Source organism: Tupaia chinensis, unplaced genomic scaffold, assembly GCF_000334495.1.
Source record: "Tupaia chinensis unplaced genomic scaffold, TupChi_1.0 Scaffold000081_1, whole genome shotgun sequence".
Taxonomy (NCBI): Eukaryota; Metazoa; Chordata; class Mammalia; order Scandentia; family Tupaiidae; genus Tupaia; species Tupaia belangeri.
In genome coordinates this window covers 5,369,025-5,378,548 of record NW_006159542.1, presented here as the reverse complement: position 1 = coordinate 5,378,548, position 9,524 = coordinate 5,369,025, and the positions used below count along the sequence as shown (strand labels likewise).

Below are 9,524 nucleotides of genomic sequence, written 5' to 3'. Positions count from 1 at the left end.
TATATATGAGTGTGTGTGTGTGTGTGTATTTATAGTTACTAGAACATTTAAAATGACAAACGTGACCAACCTCCAGGGCTCTTACTTCCCCAGCAATAAAATACTAACTATCCTCACAGACTCAGCCACAGGCCAGCCCTGCATCCACATTCCACGTGAGTTCTGGCTCATCCTCACCAGCGTTGAGAGGAAGATTATTCATCCCATTTTAGAGCTAAAGAAACTAAGGCTCAGTGAGATGAAAGTGCAGTCTCCAGGCCACCTGGCCAGAGTGAGATGGGGAGCCTCAGCTTCTAGGGCACCCCTTGTCCCAGGCTGGCCTGGCTGGCGATGGTGAAATTATGTTACAGAGGTTGCTGGAATTCACCAGTGGACCGAGGTGCTGCAATGGCTGGGTGATCGATCCCTCACAGAGGAGGAATGAGTCAGTGTCAAGGCATTTGGTACAGGGTCAGAGGGGTGGGAGACGAAGTCTCCCCGAGAGGCACAGCTGCCACTTGTTCTGATGGGCCCTCTCTAGCTGCGGTTCCCTTTGGGCAGGAGACCCTGTGTACGAACTGGGGCATCCAGTGGAGAGAGGCTGTGGGGCCGGAAGCAAGGCTTTTGCTGGGCCCCATCCACATAGAGTGTTTCTGGAAGGCCCTGATGGCTCATAAAATTCTATTTTTAAATACTCGGCTGTTTCCAGGACACAGAGTGGGAGGTATTTGTCTTGCAGCCCTCGTGTCGCAGAGACTCAAATACAGCCCCCCAACACCTCTATCACCCTGACACACACTCAGTCTGGCCCAGTGACTCTCTTCCCAAACCTGGCATACGAAAACTGAGAGTTACTACACAATACTGAGATTAACGCTGCTACTCCCATCCCTGCCCCCATCATCATGGCTGCTATCATAACCACTGCCATTGCTGCCATCACTACCACCATAATCATCACTAACATCAACCCCACCCCACTGCCATCACTACCATCACTACCATCATCACTCCCACTGCTACCACCACCATCACCAACATCAACCCCACCCCACTGCCATCACTACCATCACTACCATCATCACTCCCACTGCTACCACCACCATCACCAACATCAACCCCACCCCACTGCCATCACTACCATCACTACCATCATCACTCCCACTGCTACCACCACCATCACCAACATCAACACCACCCCACCGCCATCACTACCATCATCATCACCAACATCAACACCACTCCACCACCATCACCAACACCACCTCACCACCATCACTACCATCACTACCATCATCATCACCAGCATCAACACCACTCCACCACCATCACCAACACCACCTCACTGCCATCACTACCATCACTACCATCATCATCACCAACATCAACCCCACCCCCCCACCATCACCAACACCACCTCACTGCCATCACTACCATCACTACCATCATCATCACCAACATCAACCCCACCCCCCCACCATCACCAACACCACCTCACTGCCATCACTACCATCACTACCATCATCATCACCAACATCAACACCACTCCACTACCATCACCACCACCACTACCCCACCACTATGACCACCATCCCTACCCCCATCATCACTCCCACTACAACCAACACCATCATCACTACCACAACCATTACTATCCTCATCATCACTACCACAACCATCATAACACCACCCTGATCACCACCATCATTATCACCCCATCACCATCTTCACCCCCCCATTGCCACCATCATCATCATGACCCTACCATGACCACAACCATCATAACACCACCATCACCATTACCACCACTGACATCATTACTACTGGTACCAATATCACCACGATTGTCACAACCACCCTCCACTACCACTATCATCATTATCATCACCACCATCACTAGCACCACTGTCATCCTCTCTCAATCACCACCATCACCACCCCATCACCACTATCATCACCATCACTACCACTATCAACACCACCATCACAACTATCTTCACAACCAGCACTCCTACTGCCATCGACACTACCAGCGCCATCCACCCATTCATCATCACCAGCACCACTGCCAGCATCTTGGCATTTCCTTCTCCAAATTTGATGTCATCTTTTATATTTCTGCTGTATTTTATAAAGTGTTTTCTATCTAAGGCTTCATTTGTTCTTTATGGACAGAAAAACTAGTGCTCAGAGAGAGGTAGTAATTCCCAAGGTCAAACAAAAAGTGGGTTGCTCAAACCAGAAACTTGGGTTCAACCTTTGGGTTTTGGTTCCAAGGCTATTTCTGCCATGTGTTGCTGCCCATTTCACTGTGTGGTACCCAAAACTCGCTAAAAAAAGGATCCCCGAAACATTAGCACTCACAGTGATCATAGCATGCATTCCTTCCCAATCCTTCATACCAACAGCAAGACCAGAGTGTACAAGGCGTGAGTGAAAGGTCACACAGCAAGTTACTGATCGGGGCCAGCACTCCTCTTGCTAAATTCCCTCTAGCCCATCAGTGCCCCACCCAGCCCTCCACTGAGTCAAGCCCGAGAAGCCTCCTGGCAGGCAAGTCTGCTGGAGCGCCTCTTATTCTTCTCTGGCTGTTTGGTGAGCTCACCCTGTTGCAGCTGTTAAGGGGGATTAGCACTTCGGTTCTATTTTTGGGACACAAATATTTTCCCACAACCAGTTTGTTGCAGACTAATTTGGATCTGTCCCAGGTTACTCATTTACACACTCCAGGAGGGAAAAAGAATGTCAGGAGTCGGCCTGAATGAGGCGGAGCAGCTGTGCCCAGGTAACAGCATAACCCTCCATGCTGGGGCGAGAAGGGCTAGTCTTTCCCCTAGGTGGAGAGGCACGAGTTCTCACCACCTGGTGGGTCCCTGGTGGACCCCAGCCAGCTGTGCACTTGGGTGGCTTGTCTGCAAGGCCACCAAGTGCACTGCTTCCCACAGGCAAGGGGGCTGGCTCAGCACTCCCAGGGCAAGACATCCCACTCAACCTCCCCAGTCCCCACTCCAAGGTCACCTTCCTAGGCATCAGCCCAATACTTGAGGCACTAAAACCTGGCTTCTACCTGCTTCCCAGCCTCACCCTTGTAGCCCTCCATGCAAGCCCTGGATTCTAATCATTCTAGAGCAGAAGAGCAGTGCGTGCAGAGTCAAACAGGCCTAAGTTCAAATCCCGGCTCTGCCATGTCTTCCTGTGTAAGCTTGGGCAAGTTCCTTTACTTCTCTGATTTTTTGAGTCCTTGGGGGTTGCTATCAGTGTCTAAGAGGGGACATTCCAGAAAGCACTGGGCATGTTGTCTATACACATTGAAACCGCAATTCCTTCCCTTCCCTACCGGGTTCTATGTCTTTAGGACAGGGATGTCGTCTGTCTGTCTTCTTCAGGATACCCGGCCCAGGAAGATGCCCATGAGTGTTTGTGGGCGGAATAAACATACTTCTGCTAGTGTGGAACATCAAAGCGTCTCTCACTGTCTACGTGGTCATCAAGTGGAGTTTGCTCATCTCCTCTGGGCCAGGAGTTGGACTGGGAGTCAGAGGCATAAATGCAAACCAGCCAAGGTCTTGTTCTCTGTGGGGCCAAGATACCCCACTAGGGGGCTGTCGCCAAAGGCTCGTGGCCCAGCCTGGGAGAGGGGGCTGGAGTGGCTTTCTGGAGTAGGTGATGTCTACACTGGTGATTAAAGGTCAAACGAGAGCTGAGCATGTGACAGGGGAAGGAGGGAGCCCTTCCTAGACAGAGAAGCAAGCACGTGCAAAGCCCAGGGGTGAGAGTCACGGCTTGTCCAAGGAACTGGAAAGGCTCAGTGTGGCCGGATGTGGAGGTCAGGTGGTATGAGGTCGGTGGGGCTGGGGCTGGGGCTGTGCAGGGAGGGCAGGGCAGGGCAGAGCAGCCTGGCTAATGGGGAACGGATGTTGTTCTAAGGGCACTTGGGATCCACGGGGAGGTTAAGCAGGGGTGGGGTGCAGTCAGGCTGGTCCTCTGGCAGCTCCCAGCTGGCGAAAGGACCCCCACAGAGGACCATGTAGTTCCAGGTGCCTACACAGGCACGAGTGCCCGCTGGCTCTGGGATCCCCAGCATGGGCAGGTGGGCTTCACACTCACCCGGACACCAGGGATGCCAGGGGGGCCGGGGGGCCCATCCTCACCCGTCAGTCCTTCCTGGCCCTTCTCACCATGTTCACCATCAGGCCCTGGGTCACCTCTGTCACCCTGCGTTGGGACAACATGGGGAGGAGAGAGAGAGGACAAGTTAGTGACCAGGTCTAACAGAGGTTGAAACTTTGGGGGTTTCATTAGAACATCCACAGCCAACTGGCCCTGGACTCCCCCGACAGGTCCCTGGGCTGCCGGAAGGGTCGGGGCTGGCGCGGTGGCTGGCACAGGAACTGTCCCAGATGTGGCAGTTTTCATGTGTCCCTGGACCTGGGACGTGGTGGGGGAGTGGCTCAGAGAGAAGCCCGGATCCTGCCCATGACCACCCACGGCAGGAAGCAGCCAGGTTTTGGAGTCAGGGACAGTTTCACTCCAGCTCAGACACTGGGAGAATAAGAATCTTAATAAGTGGAAAGACATCTTTATCAAGGGAAAAAGTGCACCCAAACCAACTTAGACCCATAATAGTAATAACAATACAGCATAGGAAACAATTCTGGTCGCTACTTGGCAGGCTCAGGGCAGTCAGACGACGTTCCCCAGCAATGCAGTGAGGTCACAGGAAACGAGGCTCAAAGACATAACCCAGCTGGACAGCAGCGTCCATCTCTGGTTGCTGCTCTTCTTTTCTCCATTGTGAGCCCGCCCTCCTGCTGCTGCCTGCACTGCATGGTTGTCGTTCTCACTGCTGCTAACAGCCCCTCCAAGCAGATGACCGATAACATTTACTAGGCATTTACTGCACTCTGGGTCTTTAACTGTGTTAACTGACTCGATCCTCACAAAAGCACAGGTTCTGGTCCCATTTCGCAGATGGGAAAGCCAAGGCAGAGTGCAGTTAGTGGTCTGGCCCAGACTCCCACAGCTTGCTAGTGGCCGAGCTGCACTGTGAAGCAGGTCGACACCTGGCCAGCTCCCGGCGACAGCCTGACGGATGTTCCCTTGACAGAAGGTATGTAACCATGCTCTTCTGGGACCTCAGGGGTCTAGGGCACCGGAGGCTATGTCCTTGGAGAGGCAACCCTTGGCAGGAGCTTTGGGAGTCCAAAGCACAGCCTTTTCCACGGTTCTCTGCAAATGCTGGCTTCACAAAGGGGCTTGGAATCACATAGCAGCATAGCTCTAAGTGCCTGATCTCATCACTCAATCAGCACAGGTTCCTGGGGAGGGTGGCTGCACGCTGGGCCCTTCCAGGATGGGCATGGGCTGTTGCCCCTGGCGCTAAGGGCAGAGCAGGTGTGACAGGCACAGCCAGGGCAGTGACCAGCAGAAGGCTGTCTCCCCTGGGGAAAGGGGGCCTGCAGGAACCTGGGGCTGGTCTGCATATGATTCAGGGAGGCCCAAGGAAGAAGGCATGAAGTCATGGGTGCGTGGAAGGGACGGGCGGGGGCGGCAGGCTGGGAAAGGCAGAGCATGTGTCTTTGCCAGTTTGGTTTCCCGGCGCCACGCTCTACAAGGAACGCTGATAAACTGGTGCGAGTCCAGAGCAAAGCATGGTGCCAAGGGCATGAAGCTGAGCGGCTCAGCCAGGCCGAGAAGAAAGGCTGGAAGGTGCGATTGCTGAGAACACTCTCCCAGGCCAGTCCTGCTGGGGCCTGGGCCCCGGGTGCAGGGAGTGGAGGAGGTGCTGGGGCAGGGGCTCCCGGGGAGCTGTCCTACGATGGTCTTAGTGAGGAAGGGTCTTGCAGGACAGGAACCAGTGCAGAGCTGAGCCAGGCACCAGGCTGGTTTCTGAGGTCCTTTCCCACTGCGAGCCTCAGGTTCCAAGCGTGGTCTGGCGAGGAGACAGAGGCCTGGCCCGGATGACTCTCTGGCTCCAGACTCCACTTCTGGCTTGTCGTCCTTGGCCACCTGCTCGCCCAGCTCTCAAGGGCAGGCAGCCTTCCAGGTGTCTGGGCTGGTTTTCAGCGAAGGGCCCTAGACTGGGTCCTATATGCTCCTGCAGCGCCGCACAGCTTGGAGGGGGAGGGTGTCCTCACCGATCCCACATGGAAAGGACTCTGGAAGCTCCTAGAGAATTCTGGAAGCCTTGGACATCTGCCAGTGTTCAGCAGAGCCTTACAAGTTGCCTAGCTCAACCTTCTCAAATTACAGATGGGAAGATGGAGGCTCAGAGAGGGTGTAGACTCCCCCCCACACCGGAAGTGGCAGAGCATGGGTGAGAGCCAGGAGTTCTGGCTCCTCCTAATTCCAAAGTTCACTGCTCAGGGGAGGATATGTCCCTCACCTGGGGTTAGGCTGCCCAAGTTCAAACCCTGCTGCGTGGCCCTGGGTATGTCTGCCATTGTCACTTGAGAGAACGAGGGTTACTGTGAGGACCGGAAGGGCTAAACCCCGCTGACGGCTTAACACAACGTGAATTGCTATTGGCCACCGCCGCCATGGCTGATCAGTGGCAAAGGGACCAGGGTGATGAGAGCGCTCTGTAAACTGTAAAGTGCTGGGCGCATTTAGCAGGCATTTAACCACCATGAAGGTGGTTCCTGGGTAAACGTCACAGAGAAAAGTCTCTCCTGGGATTCACGTGAGGCCCGGGGAAAAGGCTGTGCGTCCGAGCACTACTCTGGTTGGAACTGGCTTTGGAGGAAGTGAGAGGGGATGCAGCCAGGGCCAAGGAGCCATGAGAAGTGGAAGAAGAGGGAATCAGCAGTTGGCGTAATGGCTATGTCGCTGGACTCCCACGTAGTCGACCGCGGTTCGAGTCCTGGACCCAGTGGCTTAAAACGCGCCGGGCGCGTGTGCATGGATGCCCAAGATCCCGAGAGGAGAATGGAGGAGAAGGGACTGCGGCGTGACCATCCCCCCTGGGGGGTGATTTCTCGCTTTCTGTCTCTATGTCTCTCTCTGTCTGTCTGGCGAGCGCACGTGCCCTATAGTGAAAACCTCTCCAAAAAAAAGAAGTGTAAGAAGAGAGACTACGTGAGGCACCCAAGCCTGGAAGACCCCTTCCCATCTCACCCCGGCGAAGACTCCCAGAGGGAAAGTGGCTGCCTCTAAGTGGAATGAGGCAGGCTTACCTGTGCCTCAGTTTCCCCACCTGTCAAGTAGGGATGGTAGTGTGGCGGTAAGGGGGTGGCTGGGTGGGGGGCTGGGGGGGCTATCAGATTCTCCAGGTCTCCTGACCAGGACCTGGTAGTATCCTGGGATGAAGCAGGATTCGGGACGAGATGCTGATGGATGACAGGCAGGGGGCGCTCTTGCCCTTCCAAGGCACCCTGGGAGACAGGGACGCCTCAGACCAGGGCAAGTGTGGGAAGATGGATGTCTGCGAGTGGGGAAATCAAGGCCCAGAGAACAGGGAGCTCATGTGCGGTCACGCGGAGAGTGGTGGGTGACAGAAAACCTCCCAGGGGGTGGCACTTGGGAGGCGCCAGGGCTGGAGAACTGACTTGTGCAGTGTGACAGGCGAGGTGGTGGGCCAGGGCTGAGCGAGAGAGGGAGGCCAGAGACAGGCCTGAGTGTCGTGGGGCTGGTACAGAGCCTGGTGGCTGTGTGCCCGTGCGCCCGTGGTTCGGGAGCGTCCTCAGGTCTCTTTCAGGTCCCAGCATTTGTGGCTGACTAAAGAATCTCTGGGAGCAGCAGGTCTGAGTTAGGCCAGCTTCGGTTCTTATGGACCTGAAGTTTGAACCCTCTACTCACATGGACTCCAGATGAAGACGTCTCTGCAGCCTCGTGACCCTAACTGTTCCACCTTCAGAATGGCTGCCTGGTGTGGCAGCGCGGGCCAAGGGTATGCAGCCAGACAGGCCCAGATCTGGGTCCTGGACGTGCCAATCACCAGCTGTGTGTCCTGGGGCAAGTAGCTTAATCTCTCTGAGTCCCGGCCTCTTTGTAATGACACAGCCTACCTCAGCGCACTGACTGAGTCGATACCGAGGACTCAGCGCAGCACCTGGTCTGTGTGATGAGTCCTCCCTAAAGGGTGGCTCATAGGTCACTGGTGATGACCTCTTTTCCTGATCATTTTGGATGTTTTGAAAATACAAGGGACTTCAAAAAGTTCACTGAAAAATGGGATTAAGGTATGGGTTTATTTTGGTGCAAAAAAAAAAGGAAATCTATGCAGGATTTTCATAATAAGCATTTTCCATGAACTTTTGGGAGCTCCCTCATAATAGATATGAAAGCCCCTGGCTCTGGGCCTGGTACCCTGAGCAGGTGCTCAGGGACCACCCTGTCCCCAGAGAAGCCGCTGTTCTAAGGGGAAGGGCAGCAGGCCCAGGTGTGGGGCAGGCAGTCCAGGACACGATGGGGAGGCTCCTGGACACCGCTGAGCACCTCCACACTCCCACCCCTCTATTGATGGGAGCCCAGGTCTGGCCTCAGGGCTTTGTGGGAACACAGTGCTTCTTGGAGGAGTTCAAGTCTTGGATGGGAGGGCAGTGGGGCAGACGTGAGGTCAGGGCCCTGCAGAATACCCCTCTTCCCAGCCCCTGCCCCAGACGGGTACTCACCTTCATCCCGTCGGGCCCCATGGGGCCACTGTCACCCTCGAGGCCTGGCTCTCCCTGGAAAGAGCAGTGGGAGAGACAGGAGCCATTACTGTGAAGAGGCCCCCTGTGCGTTGCCTTCCTCTCCCTGCCCGGGACAGGCCCCAGACCCAGATCTCCAGGTGGAGGGAACCTGGAGGCCCTGCCACACAGCAGGCATGCAGCAGCCAGAGACGTGAATGAATGAGCAGGAGATTAAGGCCCCACCCTCGGCTCTCCAGAAAGGGACCACAGACTGCTCTGTGTAAGGCAGGGGCACTTAGAGTTACAATGAGTTTGGAGGCTTTGGGTCAATTTAGGAAAAAAAAAAAAAATCTCTTGATTACAGGCCTTTTCAGAGCCTTGAAAATGCCATTGTTAATGTATAAGAAGAAACGCCAAGGATACACTGGGTCACAGACATTTTGACTACAGGATGTTCTTTTCCACGTCTGGGAAGCTACCAAGAAGGACTGGGTGAGGCCGTAAGTATGTGGTCTAGATCTGCAGTGGAGCAAACTGAGGCTCAGGAAGGTTACATAAAGCCTTTCTCTGCTCCCTTGCACGCACACACCCTCTAGGCTTTCCAAGAAAAAGAAATTTCCTTCAACTTACCCGCTGCCCAATGAGGCCCTGCTCCCCAGGGGTGCCCAGGGGTCCAAGGTCACCCTAGGAAAAGCCAAATACAAGTCCATGGAGGGTGGGTCGGGCAGCCCCAGCCCTCACCACCTTTCCTACTTCCACCAGCTCTGACCTGGGGTGGGGCAGGGGAGAGCTGGGAAGGTCTTTCTTCCCAAGGACCAAAGAGAAATCGTAAAGCTCCAATCAGAGTGCCTATTTCCAGGAAGCCTGCCCACTGGCTTCTCCTGCGCTGGGGCAGAAGGACCACCACCACCAACCCCCACCCCACCAGCCCCC

At 55.0% G+C, this 9,524-nt stretch overlaps 1 protein-coding gene across 1 annotated transcript in view; it reads right to left on the bottom strand.

Annotated features, from left to right (window-relative positions):
- The window catches only part of COL27A1 (collagen type XXVII alpha 1 chain), a 191,819-nt gene that overhangs the window by 38,438 nt on the left and 143,857 nt on the right, over nt 1-9,524 (bottom strand). Inside the window, exon 43 of the mRNA XM_027769364.1 lies at nt 4,087-4,194. Coding sequence (XP_027625165.1) covers nt 4,087-4,194 — 108 coding nt within the window. The remainder of the gene's footprint in view (nt 1-4,086; nt 4,195-9,524) is intronic.